The 27,858-nt window shown below is 38.4% G+C and overlaps 1 protein-coding gene across 1 annotated transcript in view; it reads left to right on the forward strand.

The window, feature by feature from the left end:
* The window catches only part of egfra (epidermal growth factor receptor a (erythroblastic leukemia viral (v-erb-b) oncogene homolog, avian)), a 53,775-nt gene that overhangs the window by 18,459 nt on the left and 7,458 nt on the right, over nt 1-27,858 (forward strand). The window contains exons 2-21 of the mRNA XM_007548603.2: nt 10,821-10,972; nt 13,366-13,552; nt 13,654-13,785; nt 13,893-13,961; nt 14,216-14,334; nt 14,665-14,806; nt 16,465-16,581; nt 17,225-17,351; nt 17,444-17,517; nt 17,605-17,692; nt 17,973-18,172; nt 18,281-18,413; nt 18,847-18,937; nt 20,679-20,836; nt 21,569-21,607; nt 23,368-23,512; nt 23,617-23,739; nt 24,897-24,995; nt 26,290-26,475; nt 26,597-26,752. Of these exons, the coding sequence (XP_007548665.1) occupies nt 10,821-10,972; nt 13,366-13,552; nt 13,654-13,785; nt 13,893-13,961; nt 14,216-14,334; nt 14,665-14,806; nt 16,465-16,581; nt 17,225-17,351; nt 17,444-17,517; nt 17,605-17,692; nt 17,973-18,172; nt 18,281-18,413; nt 18,847-18,937; nt 20,679-20,836; nt 21,569-21,607; nt 23,368-23,512; nt 23,617-23,739; nt 24,897-24,995; nt 26,290-26,475; nt 26,597-26,752 (2,537 nt within the window). The remainder of the gene's footprint in view (nt 1-10,820; nt 10,973-13,365; nt 13,553-13,653; nt 13,786-13,892; nt 13,962-14,215; nt 14,335-14,664; nt 14,807-16,464; nt 16,582-17,224; nt 17,352-17,443; nt 17,518-17,604; nt 17,693-17,972; nt 18,173-18,280; nt 18,414-18,846; nt 18,938-20,678; nt 20,837-21,568; nt 21,608-23,367; nt 23,513-23,616; nt 23,740-24,896; nt 24,996-26,289; nt 26,476-26,596; nt 26,753-27,858) is intronic.

Genomic DNA, 27,858 nt, shown 5'->3' on the forward strand with positions numbered 1-27,858 from the left:
TCTACCTGCTTGTGACAAAGTAATTAGTTTGACTAATGAGCACAAAAGCTTGGGTTTATATGGTTGCTGGATTAAAGCAGCCATATAATTTTCACCTGTTCCTGGAAATATTTCTCAGATATTTAATGTCACACTCACTTAGTGTGGAGATTTTGGTATTCCCCTATTTATTTTGTTCATGGCCAGCTATTTGTCACATGTAATATAACTTTTGGAGTTGTAGGATTATTAAATTGTGTTCTCGACATTTATACCACAGTTTCTGCCATTTTCAAAATTCATTTTCAAAATTTTCAAAGTTTAAAGTTCTAGGAACATATCCCCGAATCTATTAAAGTCAATTTGGGTTCCCTTTGTAGACGTGCCAAATTGCCATCAAAAAACGTTATCCAGTCTGACTAGTAAATCTTAATGTGTAAACTGAATTTGCAATGGTCGCAGTTTTGTGGCCACTTTACTATGATGAAGTTTTAACCTACCAACACTCATTTTGTTGCTGTATTTAGTTTAACTCCCCTAGTTTGAATATAAAAAGCTTCAGATCCCCATGGCTGAACGTTTTTGAAATTGCTCTGTGGATTTCAACAACTCCACTGAGCTCTGAATTAATTTCCTAGTGGGACTTTGAGCAGAACATCTTTATTACAGTGTTTTGTTTTGGGTTTTTTCATAAGTGAAGTCAGGCACACATAAAATAAACAAATAAAACGTTAATCATGATCAAAATAATAACACTAAAGAGAACTGTACTCTCATTTTCTCATTTGCAGGGTCATAACCAATAAACCTGTTATTGCAACAGCCTGAGTTGTTAGTTGAGACCACACATTTTAAGTGTGTAACCAAGTACTTCATCATATTACAGCTCTGTGCCACTTAAAGCATCATTAGATGGCCATTGTCTGCAACTGTACTTTAATTTCATAACAAATCACTTGAAGCTTAATGGCTGTGTGACTAGTGGGAAAACTGGAAGGGTTGAAATGCTCTAGAGTGTATTGTTGGAGTTGAGCCAGGAAGTAAGGATTAGCCCTTTGGACCCGCAATATATCCACTACATCAACAACCTCCCCCTGAGCTGATTAACTAGCAACCTGGCGTTTTAGTTTTTTAATATGTATCCACTGGATTTATTTATATCTGAACATTATTGCAATGATCAGGTGCCAAGAAGATTTGCAAAAGATTAAAAACTCTGAAAACCATATTGGATTTTCAGGTCAATGGAGACTTCAACAGCTGAGTGAATTGGATTTATTTAACCGTTGAGGCTGGGTTTTTGAAGTTCAGGTATGAGTGGGAGACAAATTAAATGAGGAAAAAGTTGTAGGGTTTTGTTTTTTTTTGTTCTGCCTAATTCCCCTTTTCGGGGTGAGAGGTCACCAGAAAGTAATTTACTCAGAAGTAAAGGCCCCAGTTGTTCTTAACGGTCAACCTAATCCTGTGATTAAAAAAAAAAAAGGAAGCAATTTTAGAATGATGAAGGTGGCCTCCTCTAGGGTGATGTTTAAGAAGATTATTAGTTATGTAGAATGACTGAAGGTCTGTACATCCTTTGGACGTCAATGACTTTTCATTCCTCCTACATTGTACTCAGAAAAATACATTTTTAGTGGAGAGGTGATACTGAACTGTTTTATAACTCTGGTCAATTGTGTACTCAGAGGAGAACAAATAAATTAAATGACTGAAGTGACCAGCATATCAATGAAGGTTTTATGTCCTTATTGTACTATAAAGATTAATTATAAGGGAAGCCACATATCTCCCCACACAGTTGTCTTTCATGGGATATTTCTTACCAGCCTTCTGTAAATTTGTACGCACCTTGAGAACATTTTAAACCTGCTTTCACAACCAATGATCTGCTGTTAAAGGAAGGAGGCTCTCTGGTAGCAATAAATTATGTACATGTAAGCAGGAAGTCGCTAGTAGCTCTTTTGTTTTGATCCGTTATCTGATTCAAATGTAATTTAGAACTACAATTAATGGAGATAAGGTTCTTTTTATCCTATTGTTCATTTCCAAAACGCATCACAAGGGATTACGAGGCCACAAGATGCAGTGCCCCCAGTGGGATCTGGGTCAGCTCAGGGAGCCGTTTCCAATGAAATATCCAAAGGGAAACGCCCAAAAGGCTTTCTAATCACATGCCTGATTGACAACAAGTGGGAAAACAGCTCTACTTCGATCTCCCTATGGATGGCTGAGCTTCTCACCGTATCTCCAAGGCTGAGCAATGAGACTGCTTGAATGCAAGATCTTGTTTATAGATAAGCCTGTAAATCAAGAGCTTTGCCTTTTGGCTTGCTCCTTCATCGCAACAACAGACAGACGCATTCCTGCAGACAATGCCAGGATTCATCAGGTTGAGGATTTAAATCCAACTTCAACAAACACATTACAGTGCCATTTGGCAAGGCTCTTGATGCCAAGTAGCTTACTGAGGTGCTAATCAATGTGTGAGCATTTTCACTGATCCATGACCTGAAGGGAGCAGTCCACGTTTTTTTTTTTTTCTTTTTTCTGGTGGAGTGAGCTAATGATATAATATACGGCTGGTTTTATCACACCATCATACTTTATAGGTAGAGATAACCTGAAAATGTTGGATGGGGTCTGTTTACCCTGACATCTCCTTCCTGTTGATACAGAAGTAAGGGCAGTCTCACAGTTATATAAAAACATCTTTGGAAGCAGGCTTTCCATTTGAGACATGTCTTTTCTTCTATTTTTAAATAATTTTGATGTGCTTTGCCTGAAAAACTGAATATGGAAATAGTACTTGATGTGCCAGTCACACTGATAATCTAATCATTTTAATTTTGACAGTATTGTAACATATCTGATGAGAGATCCAATCTGTTCACATTAAAAATGGCAAAAGGCTGAAAGTTTTTTCCTCAACAAAGACAGATTGGTGCAGTTTAACCTTTAACCGAATTTTAGTGTTGCAGAGGTTATGAATCCTTGCTTGTACTTTGACTGTCAAGGATTCACTGTGTATTTCATAGACACTTCATCCAAGCCAGGGTCCTTGTGTTCAGCAGTGTAGCTGATAGTGAGAAAAGGGGTTTTGTCTGCCAAGTCTCTTGCCTTTGATGACTGACGGAAAGCAGCCCAGCCTTTGCCTGAGCTAAATGCCTCAGTGTGTTTCTAGTTAAGAGGGTGGCCTTGAAACAACAACCCTCCTCAGTCATAATTATCTTAAACAAGCATTAGACATCATTGTGAGGATGTGCTAAACATGCGTGATGTGCCCTTTTGTTTTCTCCTTTTGGTCAACAGCATATCAACTCGCACATTAACAATGGATGCAATTTGAGCTTTGGGGTGAGGTGCTAGCTGCAAAGCCTGTACAACCTTATGTCATTCTGTTCTATTCACACCGCAGCCGAATGTGTGTGTGTGTGTGTGTGTGTGTGTGTGTGTGTGTTTTTTTCTTTCTGTTTTACAGGTTCTTATGAATTTTACTAGAACTCCACAGGGGCAGGCAAGCTTGGCAGCGGTACTCTGTAGCATTTCAGACATTTTCATTGTATTTGTCATCATTCTGTTTCCAAGCTTTTCCTGTTCTTAATAAATTGCTCATGTTTTAGATGAGAACAACAGCACATCTAACACAAAACAGTTCTAAGACACTAGAAATTATGTAATGTTCCCCTCTCCACATAATCCTTCCCCTTGAACTCTATCAGTTTCTGACTCTTGGCCTCTGCCAGGATCAAGGAGGAAGAATTTACTCAGCAGTGGATTTGCCGGCCCAATGATGTGCAAAGTTTTTTCTTTAAGTGGTGAGTAACGTCTGACCAGCAGTGAGGTTTAATACCCCAAACCCCAGGGCTTTTGTGCTATATTCCTTTTATGGGATCACTCTGGGTTTCTTTAAACATGACTAAGGTATAAATTAACAGTTTGGTTGGCAAGCGACAATCTGAAACATTGGTTAGATCTACACAGAAAGGGACCAGTCACTTATCGGGCTAAAAATAAGAAGCTCTTGAGTAGAAAGGCTGCCTCAGAGAGTGTCTATCTCATAGTTGAAGTGAGAGTTATCTTTCCTCCTTGTTCGAGTGCTCCAACTTCACCCCATCGGTTCACGCTGGGAATGCTTAAACCAACAGGGAATTCCCAAATTACAGCTGCATTCTCCTTCTAGAATAATGTGTGAAATGTGTGGGTCGTTACACTTTTGTGGTTGGTGGGATTTTTTTTTTCTGTTTCTTTCCATTCTGTTCTTCTTTTCCAGGCATGGCTCACTGGTGGTTGCTGGAATGAGAGTTTTAAGGAGGGGGTGTATAGACTTGGCGTTGCACAGCACGTACGCCCACTACATTTCTAGCCTTCCCTTCAGTCTTCCTGTGGGAGTAAGAAGAGTAAAGTTTTAATAGAGGAAGGAGTAAAAGAAAAAAAAAAATACAAGTGTTTGGTGAAGGGGCGTGGCGTCTTGGCTAGGATGGACTTCAAATAGAAGAATGCCTGGACATTGAAGAGGAAGTGGTTGAATGTTGGAACATGCTGCAGAGATGGTGGCTGCTTTATTGTACTTCCAATGTAAGTTAAGAGAACCAGCAGGCAGATTGTATGGTGATTTTTATACAACAATAATGAACTTTCCAGCAAAGAATGATGGAGAATTGTTTGATTAAAACTCGATTATTTAAGCCAGGGATCATTTCACGTCACACTGAAATGATCCCTCTCCCTCCCAAAGCACAACTCAAGAATAATACAAATTTGGCACAGGCAATTCATGTAGAAAGACACTCTGGACCCATGTCTTAAAATCTAAACTAAATCCTGCTGAATATATCATTTTCCAAAGTCTCTCTGGGTTTTAGTCATTCTTTCCTTAACTCTTTCTCTGAATGGTGTTGTTGAACATGTAAAGTCCACATTATGGTCAACCCCAGTGGTTGATCTTTGATCTGTGACACTTCTTACAACTGACCCCACATAAAAACCTTGTTGTGAGACTTGGTGTAGAAAGCCTTTTGCTGTTGGTCAGTGTATTCCTTACTCCAGTCGTAAAAAGTGGGATCAGGTTGTGTTTTAACAACGTGTCACTTGTGGATTATTGTGAGAGCAAGTTAAACTTTGAAAAGTAGGTCCAGTGCACTTTTTTCCTTGGGAAGAAACTCTGATCTGTTGTGTAAATACCTTATAAATTCAATTTGCATGGATGTCATAGAAACTACTTAGACAATTAAAGGTCACTATTTTTGCTTCACTGACTTTCTAAGGAAATAGGAGCCAAAAAATAATAATATTCAGCACTTTGGGTTTCTCTCATATCTGTGGTGACCCTGGATGCTGTCAGTGAAGTTGTCCAATGTTCACTTTTTCTTGTGTGTGTGTTCAAATAGCTCTGTTATTCATACACACAGTTTCCTGTGTTGGGTTTGTTTTATTCTCTCACTTCCTTTCCATGAGTTTTATGTTACAAATCATTTTCTGAGCTTCATTTAGGTCATCCTTTTGCCTTCCCCTCACAGAGAAAACAATCAACTATGGTACCTCTGCTCAAGTGTTGCAGGGTAACTTTCTCAACTGACCCCTGTGCAACGACGAACTTGTCTTGTTGCAACTAAAAACTTCAATGTGTCAGTAGTTGTGAATAAACAGCCTCATGAAGACCAAGAAAAAAACACGAGACCATTAAACTTGCGGAGAAGTTTGGATCAGGATTGAAACATTATCTCAAGCTTGGAAGATCTCGTTGTTCAGAATTAAAAAAAAAAAAAGAAGGGCATTGCAGAAACAAACAACCAGATCTACAATGGAATATTTAACTCAGTGCTTGTCTGTGCAACTTAATGGTCCAGTCAAAGTCCAGACCTAATTCCTATTTCTGTTTATAGGTAAAAATCTAAGGGGTATGAATTCACTTGACAGCCACTCTAGTTACTGACTACTAACCAGCTCTATAACTATTAAAAAGAGTATCTCACCAGGTGTTTAAAAACTGCAGTAGGGAATATGGAGTTTGAGTGAGCATACATTTTGTTTTTTCCTGTGTTTGTGCTGAACCTAAATCCATGGTTTCCTCACTCTGGGGCTGAGAGTAAACACCATGAGGGCTGCAGCTCCAGGTATCTGGAGTGTCTCACTGACTGTAAAGGGCACTCATCGCGAGCGGAAAGTAAACACAAGCCTTTTTGGTCTTTATTTGGTCACTTTGCTGAGCTTTCCACAGACTAAACTTCACTGGACACGAGCCGAGGCAGAGCCTCCAAGTGTCATCTCAGAGGTTTTAAATGTTTAGAAGACACGTGATGTAATGATGCTTTGCTTGCATCACTGCCGGCCTTAAAGGAAAGGTCATCCACGTTCATGCGTCAAGTGTGATGCCGTACATCCCATTCTCCACTGTTTGGCCCCACAGCCACAGTCTGTTTCCCACATCTACAAGTCTCAACCGAACCACATACCACAGCAGACTATTTTTTAAAATACCATTTGAGGGTTCTTTTTTTTTCTCTCGTTTCCTTTCCGTAAGTTTTGCTTCACGAGTCATTCTTTGAGCATGATTTAGATCATGCTTTTGCCTTTCTCCCACAGAGAAAACAATCAGCTACCTCTCCTCCAGTGTTGTAGGGTGACTTTCTCAACTGACCCCTGTGCAAAGACCAGCTTCCCGTGATGCCAGAATGGCTAGTGTTGTTGCTCTCAGAGAATGGGGGCGGAGAGGAGGTATCCTCAAGCCTTTAGGAAGGGATCTGTCTTTCTTTGCAAAGGCCACAGGACTTTGCAAAGGGGATATTTCATCTCCCACACAAAGGAAGTCTGCATTTCCCCTGGTCAGAGAGCAGGACATTTAAACTTCAAAACTTAAAGTTCTTCAACTGGTTTTATCTTGATGTGACATAAAATCTCTCATGTCCTCTTTAATATATAAAAACATTTGAGCAGGAAGTTTGAGCTGAATGGGCAGAGAATCAAGGAAATCGGCTTTGGAAGATTTACATCTCCATAAAGTCTGGAGTTTTGGAAACAGGAGACAACCCACAGGAGCCCCAACTTTAAATAAATAAAAGCAGATTGCCTCAGTTTTATTTTTTGTTTGTTTTTTCTCTGCTCATCTCCCCTTCAGCCTACGCTTCCAAGATAGAGAAGGGAGTTGCCCATAATTTAACATTAACACTGGAATTCATCTTGGCATCGACCTCTTATCAGCAGAAGAACGCTGCAGAGTGGCTTATGTAAGATTCTTTGGTGTAATGCTGTTGACTTGGGGACAAAAATAAACGAGTCCTGTCAGCTAGCATAGTTACCTCTCTTTATCCCTGTGTGAGCTTTCATGTAATGCAATCACCTGGTTCTGGACATAACCTAATTGAATTGGACTTGGTGAATCAGAGGAAGTGAAAGTGGCAGGACGATTTCTCCTGTCTCTGGAATAGATTCCCAGTTGCCCAGGACAAGCCAATCCTAAGTTCTGGATATTGGCTCTTTCTTCTTGTTAGAAATGCTATAGCTCATTTGAATTTGTTGGATTCCCACCACATTTCTGACTTTAAAACATGTGGGCTTTAAATTCTTATAAAAAGAGATCTTGCCCTTTTTGTGAGCTAGTATAGAATACTTTATTTAATCATTTTTATCATTCTTGCAGATGTGTCTATGTAAAACCTCTTACAAATTATGATCAGGACTTGAGGTAGCATTTTAAATTACTCTTGTCTCTCTTATCTATCCCATGCATCAGAAAGGAACGGCAATATACCCCCAAAAACACCAAACTGCAAAGTGACAAAATAGTTCCAACTTAAATTATTTTCAACCGTTTTACGACACATTCTCCTACTCTATTGTGATTTTCCTGGATAATGTGCAACTTTAATTTACCCCAGATCTGCCCACTCGCATTGTAAACTGTTTATAGATCCAGATTCCTCTAGCTTGTTGCAAGTATTTCACAACCATTAGACAGTAGGGTAGAGTGGGAAAACAAAACACCTTTCTTTAATCACGGTTTACTTCGAAACCGTGAGTCAGAAAATGCCTTTCTTCACATGAATTCTTCATTTTGATCTGAACTGCACGTCTGACTGTTTTCATGACTTGATCTTTCCAAGTTTTTAATTATGTCATTCTGAGACTGAGGCCTTGCTCATACCTTGAACTTGATTACATGCTCGGCTAAAAGCACGTGTAGGATCAGACAGACTTAAAAAGTAACTAATTATTCCAAGTGATAATCACATGCAGTATCTGCTTCTAATACTGTTCAGACTTTATAGCCTCAAGAAACAAATATCTACCCACACCCTTGACTTCCACAGCATTAGTCCCCAAGTAAACATCAAAAGCGTGATGTGCAGCCACACATTGCAGCAAGCTTAGATGACTAATGACAGGGTTTATTGAGTCTATTGTTGAGCTCTGACTGAGTGCTGATCAGTGCAGCTCAGTCCAGGGAGCGTTTTGTGCTGCACACGGTGCTGCACACACACACGCGCACGCACACACGCAAACACACCCTTGCACACACTCATGTATGAAGCACTGAAGCAGAGATACACCAGACCTGCCACTCCTTGCTTCGGTTTTTACCTTCTGGACATTTAGTGACGACAGTACAGCTGGAAGTGAGTGAAGCAATCTGTAATTAGTCGCTGTCACAGTATCTGTTGCGTCACTGAGAAAGCCTCCCTTCCCTGGATCGTACACCTTTTAGCTCACTGAAGTTTATTACAGATGAGTCAGGTTATGTGAAAAAAATAGGTCTAAGAGAGTAAACATTGTTTTATTCATTCATCTTGGCTTTTATAAGGGTAATTTGCATATTGTGCAAGCTTTTATGGGATGTGAGCTTCATCCCATAAAAATCAGAGTCATTTCCCTTGTAGAGAAAGGTACAGGTTGTGTTGTTCAAGAAGAAATTTCACTATATATATATATATATATATATATATATATATATATATATATATATATATATATATATATATATATATAAATCCTACTTCTTTCTAATGTGCTGCAGTCGAATGAGGAGGTGCGTTGATGGTTGTGGAACTTCAGGTTATTCACCACCTGCAACTCGGTTATGAAATGAACTGGGAAAGCAGCATGTTTACTGTGGATATACGCCTGCAAGCTTAAGCAATAAACAGTTTTTTTTTTCTTCCTTCCTCGATTTGGGCTCAAAGTGTGAGCTTCAGTAAAAGGAAGCTTGCTGCACCTTAAGTCACCTGTTTCAGCTGGCCGTTAAAACTCATTGTAGCTGAAACAAAGGCATCTGTAGCTCTTGAAATAACTAGACCTGTCAGGTCATCAGAGACCTGCTTACTCATTGTCCCAAGGCCAGAACTAAACAACATGAGGCAGCATTTATTTTTTTTATTTTATTTTTTAAAAAATGTTTTATGCTCCTCACTTCTGGAATAAACTCGCTGAAACTTGAGGCACACATAATCTGCTGGCTTCTTTAAGTCAACAATTAAAACCTAAAGATTTTCAGTCACAATAGAAGAAAACCATTGTTTAAGGAAGTCTATAGGTTTGTTAAAACGGTCATTTTTTTTTTTATGTGGCAATGTGAATACATTTGCAAGTAATCGTGATGAGTTGTATTTGTAAATTTGCATTTTGGGTGCTCAGATATTCACAGCTGAATAATCAGAAAAACCTTGCGCTTATTAGTGTTTCCAGTTTGACTAATAATTATGGGGATAATTACATCTCACATGACTACCCTAATTAAAGCAGTCAGCTTGCCTTGGCTCATCTGCTTTTGTTGCTAGGGTCTGAACTTCATGCCACCGAGATCCCTGGGGGATGAACTAATGAGGATTAGGTAAAGGGAGGGCAGTAGGCAGATGTTTCAGCCTAATTCTTACTGATCTGGTGAGAACTGTTGTTTCTTTGTGTGGGAAAAGAAAGAATATGGCGATACAATGTACTATGAAATAATTTAACTGGAAGAGAGTGTACCTCTTTATTTGTGGCTTGGTCTGAGTACAATTGCTTGAGCTCCATGTTTGTATGTGAAGTGAGGTGTGTCCCAGTATCCAGATTGCATGCTTTGACTTTCTTAACTCTCAAGAGCAGACATGTTGAGGAATGTGTCTGGGACACTACAGTGGCCCCTGCATTTTTAATAAACAAGACACAGTCATCTGTTTTTCTTTTTTAACTCGTTTCTCTTTTCATCCTCCTTAGAACATGAATCAAAAAATGAGCTGCTTAGACACAACTTAAGCAGGAGGAAGAATATTTTTTATGCTTATGGCTGTGTAGGTTTTGCATGCCAGTATTTAGGATAGATAACTCCGACATCACAGACAGTCAGGACCTGTCCATGACTGATAAGATGACAAGTTTCAGAAAATGACGTTGTTTGAAAGCTTTATTCAGAACAAGTTTTTTGTGCTTTCTTTTCTTATCAATATTATTGCCTTCTTGTTAATAATGTTTATCAGCAAACAAGCCTACATTATCTGCCCATGGTTGTAATACTGCAATACTGTTAGTGATACTTGTGAAAGTGAAAGTTGATCGAAATGCCTGGAAACACTTGTTCTGTTTTTTCCCCCAACTATTCTCAGGAAATATTCAGATTTGTGCCAGAGTACACAAAGCCAGAGCGAGAACCTGCTGCGTTACTGAGATTTGAGGTCTTTTGTAGATTAACCCCCGATTAGCAGTTTCGAGTCAAATTCACCACAGTTGTGTCTGTGCAGACAGAATTTTACCAATAATGATACTGAGCCAAATTGCTTCATGATAAGAAGATGTGTGTAATTATGAGAACCACAGTGCTTTTGTGGTGTTCACAGAATGAAATTACTTTCTTATTTTTTACTTCTTCCCAGTTTGCCAGGGCTTCACCAATCGCGTCAATCTTATGGACAATAAAGAGGACCACTACCTGAACATGGTGAAGACCTACAGCAACTGTACTATCGTCCTGGAAAACTTGGAGATCACTTACGTAGAAGAGCACCGTGACTTATCCTTTCTCAAGGTAAAAGCCTACACTATGTTACTATTACATTTGAAACAAGATGTAGTCGTTTCTATACTCTATAAAATGAATAACTTAAATATGAATAAAGGTTTCCAGCTTTAGGTCAGGTATTATTAATTTTGCAAACTGCCAAATAATACCAAAGAATTTCTCTTCTGTTTTTGTTTATTCTTTCCCTTAAATACACGATAGTTGTTCCCCGACCCTTAGGCAAAAAGTATTTCTCACACAGGAAAGTCCACCCTCAATGTCAGCGTTTTCCTCGACAGGACACATTCCAGATAAAATGCACTTTTTTCTTCAAGAATATCTGTCCACAGCAATAGAGAGTGACCAGCTATAAGTGGTTGCCAGTAAAGATAAAACTTCATAATTCATATATGAGAGTGCTTCCCCAGTTCAGTGGTTATGAACAATAGCTCTTTATGTTTAACAAAAGTGCATTTTAAATTAACCTGTCCACTTTGGAAAACAATAGATGCACAAAATGTCATATACAAATATTATTTAGATTATGTAACATTTTGTTTACTTTAGTAGTTAAATTCTCTCAGTAATACACATGATTGATAAAATATGGACGGATGTTTTCAAGTCTTTTTTTCTTAATTATGCCAATTTTTCCTTTGTTTTACACCTAATAAAACACAACATATAAGACTAAAATATTACATCAGACCAATACGAAAGACAGTTTGAAAACCAAAATGGGACGTTGATGAAATTTGTTTATTACCTGCTTTAGGGTTGCTTTCAAAAGGTACTTTGAATCTGTCAAATTGCCTCCATCCAAACGCATTTTCTCATTTATTGAATGTGAGTGTATATTTTCCACTTTTTAGACTGAATTCTGCAGACTCTTCACAGTTGTAGTTGGCTAAAACCTGTGCAGAACAAGTGCTTATAATGATTCATTGTGTTTGTACAGCTCTGGTTAAAACTTCGTTCAAAGATCAGCTGTAACTGCAAGATTTTGAGCACTGGGGAGATGTGTTAGGGGACCACACACGCTCATGGGCTTCAGGCTAGCCCACACAAACACAAAGTAAAATAGTCAGCAGATTCAATACAGCAGTTTCAAGGGTAATCTTTTTAATGTCCCATTTGCACCTTGTTCACAGTTCTCTGTGCAGATGTCAAAAACCAAATGTGTGCGAATCCGAGTTAAATGTTTGAGTTAATGGATATCTCTCTTGGCGGCATTTTAACCCTGGATTAACACACTTGTTGGCCTAACTTTTAACTTTGTGCCGACGGTGAGAAAGATCTGCCAGTCATAACGGAGCCACAAAACAAATCATGTTTTTGAAAGGAACAGTTTCAGTTCATTTGTGACATTGCTGGCATTTTCACATCAATGTCAGTATCATAAAACAGTTATTGGAACTATTATGTTAATTGGAATTTATTTTTAAAACGTCAAACAAAAGAAATGCTCTCCTTCTTCCCAAAGCAATATAAAACCTTGGACTCGTGTTTAACAGATTTCCTGTGTTTCTTTGCTTTGTTCTGGGAGCATGAAAAAGGATGTGGACTTATGACATAGTTAAATGGGACAAACAAAACATTTTCCTACTGAAACCTTTCTTGAAATGTTAAAATTGGCAAACAAACAAACAAAATAAATACATTGACCCTTATATTTTGCTGTGGAAACTCTTGAAGCTTTCTTCTTTTGCTTTTTTTGTTATTCTTGAAAGGTTGAGATCATCAAACACACTGTCTTGCCAACTAAAACCCCTTGATGGTTTTCTGGAAATATTCTGTGGACTCATAAGATGGGGTCTGACAGTACAGTTGTTTGATGATCAGAAACATTTAATGTGACAAAAAATCAATAACTGAAGACATTTAAATGAGGCAAATTCGCCTGAAAGGTCATAGTCTTGATGAATCATTTCTTCAAGTAATCGTCAACTAATTTAGTAATCGATTAATTGTTAACAGGTGGTGTACAAATTCAAAAAAAGGTTGAGACAAAACTCAAGTGGCATAGTTTTAGTTTCACCAAGTTCAAATTCTGTAAAAATGTATTTTCTTATTTAAAACCAAATTTAATTACTTCTTTACTTTTAGTTTTTAATATATTTCAAATATTATATAAAATATTATATAAAATATTATATAAAATAAGCATAAGTGGTTAAATGAAAAATCAGCAGAATGTGCAGATTGCAATTAATTATCAAAATAATTGATACAATGATCAACTACTAAAATAATTGTTTGCTGCAGCCCTAATGTGTGCATATATAATATAATAACTGTAACTATATTATTACTCACCATGTCTTCAGTTTTATTGACATAGCAGAAAAACAAAAACTGAATTGTCAGAGCCTGCATGACGCTAACAACTAGGAGTCTTCTTTTCTTTCCCCTCTCCACAGTCAATTGAAGAAGTGAGTGGCTACGTTCTGATTGCTCTCAACACAGTTTCTAGGATTCCCCTGGAGAATCTGCGCATCATTCGGGGTCACTCCCTCTACGAGGAAAAGTTTGCACTTTCTGTGCTTGCCAATATTGATAAAAATACAGGTCTTGGAACCACCGAGCTTCTACTGACCAGCCTGACAGGTAGATGGAGCCCTAAAAGGATCATATATTTCATGACGATACGTTTGACACTGAACAGTTGAGCATCATAATTTGGAACTGCCTTTTGTGTTTGTTTGCAGAAATTCTCAAAGGAGGTGTAAAGTTTGTGAACAACAAGCTTTGCAATGTAGAAACAATTCAGTGGTTTGATATTGTCAATGCCGAAACTAAACCCAGCATGGAACTTCCAGTGGCCGGAAACAACCCACTCTGTAAGCGCTTCCATTCACGGCACAAGGAAAAACAAGCAAAACTTTGTTTTCTCTGTTCATTTGTGATATTTTTTAAGGTGAAATGTGACTTACTTTTCTTCTGACAGGTAACAAATGCCACTCGAGCTGTTACAATGGTTCATGTTGGGCACCTGGTGCAGAAAACTGTCAGACCCGTAAGCTCTTGTTGATTTAAAAAATATATATATTTATCACAGTCAGAATCCAAACTATCCTATCCACTAAATAGCACAATTGTGTATTTCTAGTTTTATTATTCGTGTTTACACACACTCCATCATCATTTTAGTATTTCAAACATCTTAAGCATTGAAGGATTTGGTGTTTTTAAATAATTTCTTTATCAGAATAAGAAAATGACCTCTTGTAAAGGGTATACCCACTGTGTTTGTGCCTGTGTCATCTCCAGTGACCAAGCTGAACTGTGCACAGCAGTGCTCAAAGAGGTGCAAAGGACCTTCACCAAGCGACTGTTGCAATGAGCATTGTGCAGCAGGATGCACAGGGCCCACAGCCGCTGACTGTCTGGTGAGATAAAGAACACAACTAATGATGCACCCAATATTTCATATAGTTCTATTCAATCTGGCTGAGAACTCTATTTAAAACTCAGTACTGTCCTAGCAACCTCTGCTTTTTTTATGATTGGAGATGATGTTTTTGTTTTTATACCAGAGAGACGCATAACCGTTGATTAAATCTTTTATTTGGCAGGGCCTTGAGCACCAGTGTCTGCACACTCGCTCTGTACAGCTTTGAGAATTAAGCCAAGGCTATGATAGAGGAATGCAGTGTTATCATTAGGAAGGGGCTCTGTTTTGGTCCCGCTGCACTAGATGACTGTTGTTTGTGCTGCAGGCCTGTCGGGACTTCCAGGATGACGGGGTTTGTAAGGACTCCTGCCCTGGCCTCATGCGCTATGATCCCAACCTACACCAGCTGGTCCCTAACCCCCAAGGAAAGTACAACTTTGGAGCCACCTGCGTGAAAAACTGCCCACGTAAGAATATAGTTTTCAGTTTGTTTTCTTGTTGCAAATCCATCCATCCATCAATACATCCATCCATCCGGCTGTGTATACAGTATCATTAAGCTGTTCAATGGGGATAACTATCACTTAGCAACCCGAAATGAACTTTTTCAGAAAATGTTTATATTGCTAGCCTGGAAGCAGAATTGCTTTCAATACAATTCTGCTCAGTTCTCATCTGCCTTCACTGTTCTGTTTGGGATTTCTCCCATTGAGCTTCATTCTCTGGTGGAATTTCAACTGGTCCAACAGAAGGAGAAGTTGTGAACGATGACTGTGCTGTTTCAGAAGTGTAGTCTGTTCGCAGTGGCAGCGGAGGAAGTGAACGAAGTCAGTGTCGACCATGGTTCCAAATATTGAATTAATATTAAGTGATGCCTCGTTCCGCTCGGGGTAGCACTCTTCGCAGTGGGAAATGGTTGTTTACAGTGCACCCAATTTCTCGTAAACGTCATAGTTGGTGCAGATGCAGCACATCCCGTATGTCATGGCCAATCATTAGCATTTGGTTACAATTTAAAAACTTCAGCAGACTATCTGGCTTTTACCAGGCTAGTAAATTACACAAGTCCAACAAAAGTTATTGATTCCAGGACCACTTCATACCTGCTGTTTCTATCCCTGTTGCATTTTATTTTACCACACTGTTTCCTTCCACTTCACTTTACATACATTTTCTTAGACTATGTAAACAAGCGTCTTCTTTAACAACCACCTTTTCTGGCTTACTGTCCTTGTGGAGTGTGTCTGGTACTGTCTGCTGGACAACTGGTGAAATCGGCAGTAAATCCCTATTATTGTGCAGGCCATAACAAGGTCACAACATAGCATCTCTGTATTAAAATCAGTTTCTGACGCCATTCCATTTTTGCTTACATTTTGTGAAGAATTAAGTTTTTGTGTCTTTTCCTTCAGTAGTTCTCTGTGAAGTGCCACATCAAGTGAGGGTGGCAAAAGGTTTTTCAACTAGTTTGGGTCATTTGACACAGTGCAGTGTGAAGGTGAACCACAGCAGCTGAAAATGTAACATATGTCAGAATTTTGGTCCCTAATCGAACCGAATATACTGGACTATCAGATGTGAAAACACTCCTATAACACGGAGGGTGATGCATCTTGAGGACCAGAGTTGGAAAACACTGTTGCAAATCACAGTCTTAAGAAATAACAGAAATAAAGTCTTGCACCTGTTTACCCTAACAAAAACGTTTGTGTCTGCACCGGCATGGATACACACTGCAAATAAAATTAGCGGGTTGTATGTGTAGCACATATGATGCATGATAAGAAATATTTTGCATGTTGTGCAATACTAAACATTTGCTCAGGTTGTCCTTGAGGGTTGTTAGACATTAAAAGATGAGTTTGTTCAAGTTTAATAATAAACTATAGAAACAAGGAAAGAAAACTATTGTGCTTCAGAGTGTGTTAATGCAACATCCCGTCTTTTAGAAGTTTAACTTAATGCATGATTCAGTCCATGTGACCTACTAGATGTACCTCCAGCTATGCTCCTTAAAATCATCTACAGAATATTTATGTTTTCTGTCTTCTGTTCTAATAGTCTGATTGTGTTTGATAAATGTGACGGTGTTGGCCTGAATAGCTCTATTTTCCAATCGTTCCAGATAATTATGTTGTGACCGATCATGGTGCGTGTGTGCGGACGTGCAGCGGTAACACATATGAAGTGGAAGAAGGAGGTGTCAGGAAGTGTGCCAAGTGTAACGGACTGTGCCCAAAAGGTCTGAGGTTGAACTTTTGCTATCCAAATGAAGAAATGTTTCTGACAAAAATGCAGCAATGACTGTGGTGTACAGTGACTAATGCTTCTAAAAAACATGTATTGTTTTATATAAAATGTTTAGTAATGCATGCAAATACATGTTTTTTTTAGAAGCATTAGTCACTATACACCACAGTAATTGATGCATTTTGATTTATATTTTTTATTTTTTGTGTGTTTTTTGTTTTTTAGCTAAAACCAACTTGTATAATAATGTAATTAAGAGTAATTTATGACTAAGTATAACTAAGTTTAATACTCTTATATTCGATATATGGCCAATATACTTTGAGTGTCCTTCAAAGCACTACATGAATTGAATGAATTATTATTGTTAATATTTAAACAGAAAATAATGACAAAAGTGACATGTTTCAATTTTTATATGTCTGGAGCGTACATCAGTGTTGTCGTTCTGGCATGGATCTCCATCAGCTGACATCTCAGTTTACCAGATTCATCTCCACTTGTTAGAAAAAATGCTGGAAAATAATGTCTTATGTGATTTGTGTTTTGGGGATTTTTAAATATCTCTGCTAGTTTTTCTTTGTGGAAATAATGCTATTTTCAACACATTATTTGCTTTTTAAATTGTTTCACAGTGTGTAACGGACTTGGGTATGGAAACCTGACTTACATACTATCTGTCAATGCCACCAACATCGGCTCCTTTAAAAACTGCACTAAAATCACTGGTGACATTACTATCCTTAGAACATCAATTCATGGGTAAGATGAATTAACTAATATTGCTCCAATATTTGATCTCAACATTTGTTCTCCTGACCATTTTAATGTGTTGTTGTTGTTTTTGTTTTAAGTGATCCCTATACCAAAACACCAAAGATGGAGCCAGCTCAGCTGGATGTGTTTAAAACGGTTAGGGAAATTACAGGTAAGATTACATAAGATGTGACTAATGCATGACATACCCGATGAACCTTGAACGCCTTCATAATTAACAAATCATCTGTCCCTTCAGGACACCTGTGGATTCAAGATTGGCCGCAGAGCATGAACTCGCTCTCGCCTTTTGAAAATCTAGAAATCATTCGAGGACGAACAAAGCGGTATGTTTGTCGTAAAGACCCCCATGAATCCCCTGCTTCTTTATCAAGATGGTGAAATTTGTTTATTACAGCTGTTGTTTTAGATTATCAGTCATTCAGAGGATTATGAGACCTTTCCTCCTTTCCTATGTGCTAAACCTGTTTAATTTCTTATCCCAGTGGACTCTTCATCGCTACAAAAGCATCAAAGGACTAACACTTGGAATTTTATGTACTATGCGAAATTATCAGAGGATGTCATTTTAATTTCATCCTTTTTTCACACTTATATTTTGGATAGTGGTAGCCGCAGCTTGGTTGTGACACAGCTCGATATCGACTACCTTGGCTTACGGTCACTAAAGGAGATCAGCGACGGAGACGTGGTCATTATCAAAAATCACAACCTTTGCTACATGGATGACAGCCACTGGAAGAGGTTCTTCATATCAGGAGGCCAAACTGCAACAGTCAATGAAAATGCAAATGCTACCGTTTGTGGTGAGATTTCCGTTGCTTTTCAGGCATTTAATTTTGCAATGAACCAATAAATTTCAAAACTGCGGCGATTATCAAGAACTCTGTTTAAATTTTTACATCTGGTTTTAGTCCTGAGGAATAAGACCTGTGACAGGAAGTGCACAGCAGACGGCTGCTGGGGCCCGGGCCCGGACATGTGTTTCGCCTGCCGTGACTACAGCCGCAGCGGGAGTTGTGTTGACTTCTGCAACATCCTGGAGGGGTAAGGGAAGAATCTGGGCTTGATTCCTTTTTAAGCATTGAAATCTGCTGTCCTCTATGTCAGACAAACAAACAGTCTGAAACATCAGATCTCGGTGCGAGATGGTTCATTTCTTCAAAGTCTGTTGTCATACCACGAGTATTTCCAGACTATGTCATTAGATAAATTAGAGGATTATTGAAAGAAAGCTGAAGATCCAGGGTATTTCTGAAGTTAAATCTCCAGAAGATGTAAGACAAACATTGTTGGAAATATGGCACATAGCACTCACATCTGTTTCTCTTTGGAGACATTTGTCAAACATTGAATCTTGACATGCTTACAGTTTAACTTGGCCCTCCAAAAAGCAGATCAAATGAAGCTGTTTGAATTGAAGCTGCCCTACAGCAACAGTCTTGTCAGCTTTGCTAATTTTATTTAATTTTTTTTGCAGCGAGCCACGGGAGGCGGTCATGAATAAAACCTGCATGGAGTGTGACCCCGAGTGTCTACGCATGAACGGGACAGCAACCTGTCGGGCGCCGGTACGTATATTTTGTGCAGTTAAAGAAAAGACACTCACGCTTAGCACATTTGTGAACATAATTGATGAACATCTTAACATTAATGCTGCATGAAATCCCTTCCAGAAGTGTCAGCGATTTCTCCATCAGCGGCAGCTTTAGCAGATCAGCCTGCAGGGCAGCCGCAAGACATGTTGTGTTTGAAGGAGGGGTGTGACTGTCAGATGAAGTTGGCTAACTGTTTGCTTTTTTATGCACATAATCCTGTATTTTGATTAAAGCAAGTTTAGGCCTCTACTTTTGTTAAAAATATAACAGGGGAAATGTATGCCATCATTGTCAACAACAGAAATGCTGACTGAGTAAAGATGCTCACCTGTGGCATTAAGACGTTAAGATACTGCAATCCTGTGCAGAAGGCAAACACAGCGCCTTGGAAAATGATCCGCACCTCTGGAAGTTGTTCACGTTTTCTCACATTACAGCCACAGTCTTCAGTATGTTTTACTTGGATTTTATTTGACAGAGCACTGCAAAGTAGCTTATAATTGTGAAGTGGAAGAAAAATTATATGTGGCACTGGCATCCATTCGAGGCAGGAGCTTGTGGAATGAAATTTTGCTGCAATTACAGCTGCAAGTCTTTTGGAGTACTGTAAGTCTCTAGCGTTGAACATAGAAACTTGATCTTTTGGCAAATTATTTTTTCCAAAGTTCATTTCTTCTCTGTAATGAGAGCATCAGTGAACATTGATGTTTTTTTTGTTTTGTTTTGTTTTGTTTTTTGGAGGGTGTTTCTCTACACTGAAAAAAGAAAATAGTTGAAAAACTTAATTAAATTTCTTCAGTTGGTAACAATTAATCAAATTAAGTTTATCCAATTTAATTTGTTAAGTTGGTTTAACTTGGCAAATTTAAGTCAGTCATACTCAAATCATTTAGTTTACTTCAAATAAATAAGCAAACTAATACAGGATCTTTTTTAAAGATATTCTGGCTCAGGTTGCCTTTATTTGACATTAGTTAGACAGGAAAGTGGGTAATGACAGAGGGGGAAGACATGCAGCAAAGGTGATCAGTACTGGAATCGAACCTGTGACACACGTTTCGAGGACTAAGGTCTCCTTATGTGGCTTGCCTCTACCCTGCGCCACCACAGCACTCTGGTTGGTACAGGATCTGTCCCTGGCGAAGTTTGCATCATGACGCCAGATATAGGATACAAACATGACATTGTACTTAATCGTTTCGAGTTAAGTCAAAGTAAAAAGTTCTTTTCAGTTAAAAAGCTGTAACTTTTAAGTTAATTCAACACAAAAATGCAATTTGTCATCGCCACTTGATAATGTCAATAAGTCCATAACATGAACAACAGCCCAAATGCACTTTTTATTTGGCCCAGTGCTGCATTACTGGGCCATTCTAACATATTAATTTGTTTTGACTTAAACTATTCCTTTATAGCATTGTCTCTGTCTGGTGTCTGCTTGCTACACCTACAAGATTTTCCTCCACGACTGCTTTGTGTTTAACTCAATCCTACTTCTAATGAACTCAGGCCAATATATGCTAAAAAGCCTCCCCGCATCATGATCCTGCCAACACCATGTTGCATGCAAACCTTTTCCACATTTATTAGGATGGCAAAAGCTGCTTCCTTTCAAGAATTATTACTGTAATATTTGACAATATAATATTTGCAGCAATTGTCATTAGAGTTGTAAACATGAAAAGTATGTTTTTGGTTCTTTTTTTTCTTACAGGGTCCTGGAAACTGTACGAAGTGTGCCAACTTTCAGGATGGACTGTACTGCGTGCCCCGTTGTCCCCAAGGCGTGCCGGGAGAGGGTGACACCTTGGTGTGGAAATACGTAGATGAGAAACGAGTGTGCCAGCTGTGCCACAAGAACTGCACCAAGGGGTAAACACGGTTGATACCAGAGAGCTCAACATTAAGTTTCTGAGTTGAAAATGTTTGTTTGGTGGAACAATGACATGAATCTGAAAGGGTTTCGCTAAGTTTACAGAAGACAGGAGATTTTATTGGAGACAAAATAAAAAAAATAAAAAAAACAGACCAGTATGTTGGTGTGTTTTTTCCAGATATTGTTGCCCTCCTCATTTGAAGTCTCCATTGGTTTCCCTTTTTTATTGTATTTATTTATTCTCTAGCTGCAGTGTTTAATTTTAGTGGTCTGTAGTCCTTTTGTGGAGCAAAACCATACCAATACAAATCTGAAATGAAAGCGAGCCAAATGTTCCCTGTGATATACAATCAACACTGAGCCTTGGTGGTATATGGATGAGTGAGAAGGAAAATGGGTCTGACATACCTTCAGACCACGGAGAGCAGTCATGATACTGGGCCTTTTGTGTGTGTCTTGTAAAGAAAGAAGAAACTGATACATATTTCTAAAACATTTCAATAGCTTGGAAATGTGGAAATAAATAGTTCCCAGCTGAACTGAGTTGATTTATGAATCCATTCAGAATATTTAGTCTGAGTTGAATATTTTTGCTGGCAGAAGTAAAGAAGACTAGGACGTGTAGCAACAGTCATAGGTTTTTGATGGTTACCGCCTGCAGAGCCTGGCTTTCCTTCATGTTGTTGTGTTTGTGGACCATATTTTCATTAGATTTGTTGTGTCCTCAGGTGTGTGGGACCAGGTCCTGAAGGTTGCCAAGGTGAAAGGTGAGCTTACATTTGACTGAACGCATTTGAGCCGTTCACGGTTTGAATGTTACTGTGTATCTAAGTGTGGCGTAGGACAAATGGAAACGCAATGAACTCATTTTAAAAAAATGTACGTGATTAATTTGAACTCTTTTAGTCAGAATTATGTGTTTTCAATCAGTAGGACAAGGTTCTTGAACAAACTGTGAAAGTATGGAGAACTATGCAATCTGAATACTTTTTTTTTTCCAGTAGCAAAATGTTGTCCTTGTTCCATTTACCTTCCCCATATATTTCTATCCTTCCTCAACCCCTTTTTTTCTTCCTTGTTTTCATTTTTCCTCATGTTCCTCTGTTCCATTCTCATGTTCTTTCCTTCTTTTTTCCTTTCTACCTTTCATCCTTATTTCCTTTGTCCTAAATTGGTTCCTTCCTTCCTTTTTTCATTCTTTCCTTTTTTTCTTTTGTGTTCCTCCCTACCTTATTTCTTCCTTTCTGTTCTTTGTTTCTTCTTTCCTTTCCTCCTCCTTTCATTCCTTCCTTCCTATCTGCAATAATGAAGGAAAATTCAGTATTTTATAATCTGAAATTAACTTTAAAGGAGGTTGAACTCCGGAGAACGGAGTTTGAAAAGTGTATTGAATTTTTATATAACATTTGTTCAGGAACCTTGATAGAATGACAAACATTTTTTATCCACCACATTTCATTTATCAATGTTTGAACTTCCAAAAAGAAGTTGATTGATTTTGTACTATGACTCAAACAAAGCAGATCTCTGAAGACCACCAAAAAAGAAGCAGTCAATCCTCATCAGGCTGGAAAATGTTACTAATTTATCTCTGGGATCTGTTTGGACTCCGACAATCCGCAGTCAGACAGATTGTGTACAAATGTGGGGAAACTCGAGATCATTGTTACTCTGACCAGAACTGGTTGACCAACGACTATCGGTCACGTCATGAAGAAACCCAGTATAACTTCTAAGAAACTGAGCAGTCCTTTCCCGCATTGGCTAAGATTTAAGGGCGTCATCTTGTGAACACTGAGCAACAATGGTGTTCATGGAAAAAGCTGCTGCCTGCCAAATATACAAGCCTTGCTACCTGTGCGCGGATTATCACAGGAACTGTGCTCAAGGTGCTGGATATTAGACTTGAACTACTTTTGAGAAGCAGCAGGAAAACCATAAGCACACAATTCGTGCAACAGAAGACAAACTAAGCTTTTGTGGTGACTGAGTCAGTGCTATAATTTCAAGCCAAAAGAAATACTGTAAAGAGACGAGAACAGACCAATTTTTGTAAGTACAAGCAAACCTGATCCGGAGTCAAAAGAATAGGCATTGGAATGGTCTCTTCAGCTCACCACAAAGGTTTTCAATTAGGTTCAGGCCTCTGGACTGAGATGGCCGTGGAAGAAGGGTGACTTTGTGTCTGGTGAATATTTTAATGTTGATTTAGTGTTTTCTTTTGGAGCATAAATCTGCTGAAGATAACACGTTTTCAGCTTAGCTTTAGAAATTATACGCCTGGAAAAAATTTTCAAACAAAGTTAATATGAAATTATTGTACTGTAATAAAATAATAGTTAATTTTAATGTTGTTGTTTTTCAGCAGGCCAACAAACTAATTCCCATCTGCTTAACATATGTTTGTATCAGTTTTTTTCTGGTTCAGTTTATCTATCAGTTTATTTCTTCTCTCTTGTGTCTTCTTGTATGTTAGTGTTCTTTATATTTAATATACTTACATATTTTTATATATATTTCTTGGAAGGCCTTCAGGTCTCTCCATAATTGCAGCTGGGGTTGTTGGTGGGCTGCTGGCAGTTCTGATCGCAGGCCTCTCTGTCTTTGTGCTCCTACGCCGCCGCCACATCAAGAGAAAGAGGACAATGCGCAGACTGCTCCAGGAGAGAGAGGTAAGGAGAGACGGCTTAAGCTCAAAGCACAAATGCACAGGGTTTTTTTTTTTTTTTTTTTTTTTCCCGGTCATGTTTTTATGGGTCCCACTCCCTCCATGCAGCTAGTTGAACCTCTCACTCCGAGTGGACAGGCACCAAACCAAGCTCTGCTGCGGATACTGAAGGAACCAGAGTTTAAGAAAATTAAAGTGCTGGGATCAGGAGCCTTCGGTACAGTTTACAAGGTAATTACAGGTTTGGCTTGCATAATGGCTTATTGTAAAATAGAAGCTCAAGTGCTGAGCAGTTCTGAAACTCTGTTGCTCCGTCATGCTGACTTTTCACAGATCTACATGTGTTTTCAATTTGCCAATTACAACACATTTTTAACTTGCTACATCATGCATGACTGGCTTCAATGTTTCTGTCACAGCCGTTGCTCTAATCACATTTGGGGATTTGTATTTAGGACACAAAAATCTGCCCTTTGGACTGTCTGTTTATTTCCATCCATAATTAAAAGGTAAATCTTCTAATAGAGGACAGATAAGTCAAATGCAGTGTGCAAGTGTGTATTTTGGTGTTTGTAGGACTGATTAGAATGTCAATGAAGAGTTAATTTATTTCAGTAATGCCTCTGTAAATGGGAAACCGAGAAAGAATCTGGGTTTTATATCTACCAAGGGATACTTCAAGCTTTGATTTCAGATTGTTTTGATGATTATGGCTTACAGCTACTGAAGGTTCAAAATTCACAATTTTGGAATATTTCTGAAGAGACCAATGAAAATATTTTAATAAAGAGAGTTGAGGAAAGCTTCAGGTGACGGCTGTGCTGTTAAAACACAGCACAGCCGTGTTTTAACAGCACAGATCCAACACTTGCTGTTGTTGGATGTACAACAGCAAGTGGCTCAGGTCCACAAAACATCACAAAATGATCACCTTTTTCCTGCCACACTTTATTCTTCCAGTCAACTTTCTAAATTCAACCCTATGTGTATGGCCTGGTTCAGCCTGTTCTTTGTCAATGAGTCTTTGTGGCTTCTTCTCCTAATAGTTTGTTAGCGATGGTCTGCTGGACAACTATCAAAAGAGTCTTCCCGTAATTGTGTGGGTCATGACAAAATATTTCTGTTGGTTGTATATATCAGTTTGCGTGTTATGACTCTATAATATGAGTTTTGCTAAACAGTTTGTGGGTTGTTGTGATTAAAAAGTAAATAAGTAAGTTAAAATTTCCAAAATATTGCAAACAAAACTGCAAGCTGTTGATGAGAAAGCTATTAAATGTGCATGTATACAAATCTTTATAATCACGTTATACATTGTATAATATTCCTGTGTCTCTTGACATTTCAAGCATAGAAAGTGATACAACAGAAACACTGTGTTCCTGCAGGGTCTTTGGGTCCCAGAAGGAGAGGATGTGAAGATCCCAGTGGCTATCAAGGTTCTGAGAGAGGCCACATCACCAAAAGCCAATCAGGAGATCTTGGATGTAGGTTCTGTCATTTTTTTTTTTTTTTTTTTTCTGCAGGGATGGGGATTTGTGGTCTTCAAGTTGAAGGAGGTGCTTGGGATAAGATACATTCATTAAGTGTGGTCTTATCCTCATCTATTTTGGTCGTGTTTTTTTTTTTTTTTTTTTCTGCAGGGATGGGGATTTGTGGTCTTCAAGTTGAAGGAGGTGCTTGGGATAAGATACATTCATTAAGTGTGGTCTTATCCTCATCTATTTTGGTCGTGCCCGAGTTTTTAATTGGAAACGAAAGTGAAAGGAAATATCAAAATGTTTTTGTGTAATGTAAAAAAGAAAACAAGGATGAGGTTAGGCTTTTATTTATTGAGGTGAGCCACTGTCAGCCGATTGCCGGAAGAACTTCAATTTATCTGGGAGTTTATAGCAAACCCAGACGATCTTTTTAAGCTAGCGAGGGCTTGTTTTCTTTGCAATGAAGTGTGTCACATTACACACAGAGTCTCTTGTGGAGTTTTGTGAAACAGGATTCATTCATTGGAGGGCAACGTGTAGGCGTTGGTGTGTAATTAAGAAGACGATGGTGCTCGGAAATGAAATGCAGCTTCGAAGCCGCGGGCCGTTCTAGTTCACCTTTACAAACAGAAAAATCAGTGTCTCAAATCTTGTGTTATGTGGTCATGCTGCTGGGTTTTCCTTGTGCATAAATCCTGCCATGTACATGAATTCACATCAAAGTCTAACTCTGGGGCATGTAGAAAAAAAAAAAAAGAAAAGATTAAGATCTTTGAAGCCTCCTTTTTTTATCTTGCTGTCAGAATAACAAAGCTTCATGCAAGGGTTTATTTACTGAACAGCACTGACACGCAGTAATAAGCATGAAGAAAATATTTGGCCTGCAATTATTATAGCAGTGACAGGGAACATACCAAGTAAAGCTTGATTTAAAGTACTGTTTGCTCACGCCTCCATGCGAGAAGCAGAAGCCTTTTTTTTTTTGTGCTGGCTATCCATATTTTTTTATTTTTTTTTTTCTAAAGCAGCTTTTCTGGTATGATGACTGAGAGTTTCCACTCTCAGGCAATAAAATAGAGCATGCTGTGTGTGACTGCTGCTAAGAGACTTATCCCCCAACACTCTGTATCCCACAGATGTTTCTCAAGCTATCAGTTGCTTGGATAAACATGAACATTTCTACCAGGGGTTCTGCGAAATGGCCTGCAAGACACATAATTCTTGTTTGCTGTGTTTTTGCAGTGTTGTTTCAACCCTTAAAAAACAGATATAACATGCAGTATGTTCATGTGCATTATAGGAAGCTTATGTGATGGCCAGTGTGGAACACCCGCATGTGTGCCGTCTGCTGGGTATCTGCCTCACCTCGACGGTTCAGCTCATAACGCAGCTGATGCCGTACGGCTGCCTGCTGGACTACGTCAAAGAAAAAAAGGACAATATTGGCTCCCAGCACCTGCTCAACTGGTGTGTTCAGATAGCCAAGGTGAGCGAATCACTTTTTATTTACTTTTTGCTCTTTATATAAAACAGTGCTTCACCCACCACATTGAACTTCTGTTAAACGATCTGCTCTCATGCATTAGTTCATTTTTGTTTTATTAAAGGGTATGAACTACCTGGAGGAGCGCCACCTAGTGCACCGTGACTTAGCAGCCAGAAACGTCCTGGTCAAGACTCCTCATCATGTCAAGATCACTGACTTTGGGCTGGCCAAACTCCTCAACGCAGACGAGAAGGAATACCATGCAGATGGAGGAAAGGTCGGTTTGGTCTTAAAGGCGCAGTGTGTTATTTTTGTTGTTTTTTATTATGATGGGATGATGGGACTGGGCCATCGGTGGCACCACGTTAATCGTTTTATTTTTATCAACGTTGTTGCACCTTTTCATGTTCATGTTTTACATCTACACAATATCAGGAAGGTAAGAACTTGAAGTACTTTCAAATAGTCATAAACTACAGACTAAAAGTTTTGAAAGATGATTATACTTAATACAAAATTAGGATTAATTCATTGGTATATTTTGGAACAAGATGAACATGATTTATTCTATCAATCTAAAATTTGTTTTCAGAACAATTTTTACCATTTTCAGTGATTCTTTTTCTTGTCCGTACTTTTTATTAACCTCCTCTGACTTGAAGAACATCATGGCATTCGTATTAAAATGCAAACTGTAATTTTTTTTGCATACTTTTGCATACTGAGTTGTGACTCAGGAAAATCTTCTCGACATTTTTTCTTTTGTAAAATATATTTGTTAAAGATCTCATAGCATCATTATACTTAAATTAAGATAAAGTATCAGATAAATTAAGAATCAGATAAATTAAGAAAAACTGTAAATTGTTGAAAGCAAAATCCGATTATCCAGTCGACATCTCCCAAAATCTGTGAAACTCATTTAGGGTTATTTAAGAGAAGCAAAAAATTAAAGTTATGTCCAAATACTTGTCCTATATTGAGCTTCCCTTGAGACTTTTGACCTGTAGAGCAGAGTCAGGTTTACTGAAACTTACAAATAACCTCATTCACTTCATTCGTTATTAAATATCTGGCAAACTGGCTCTAAAAGCTTTCTTACAGTGGAAACTGTTTATGAGTTATTCACTTTCTTTAATTTCTTATTTGCTAGATATGCTGCCATATCTAAAAAAATATATATATTTGTTTTGAAAATAAATCAAGGAATTTGGAGAAACATCCAGTCTTTGTCACATCTTCAAATTATGTGTCATTTCAAATGCTCCCATATTATAGTGTTGGTTTGATAAGTGACTGAAGTGCATCCAGTAATCAACTGACCGGCTTTGATTGAAAGTTCAGTGCGGTGCACAGTTTTGTGCTACACGATTGGTTAAGTAA

This window comes from Poecilia formosa, unplaced genomic scaffold (assembly GCF_000485575.1).
Source record: "Poecilia formosa unplaced genomic scaffold, Poecilia_formosa-5.1.2 Scaffold27, whole genome shotgun sequence".
Taxonomy (NCBI): Eukaryota; Metazoa; Chordata; class Actinopteri; order Cyprinodontiformes; family Poeciliidae; genus Poecilia; species Poecilia formosa.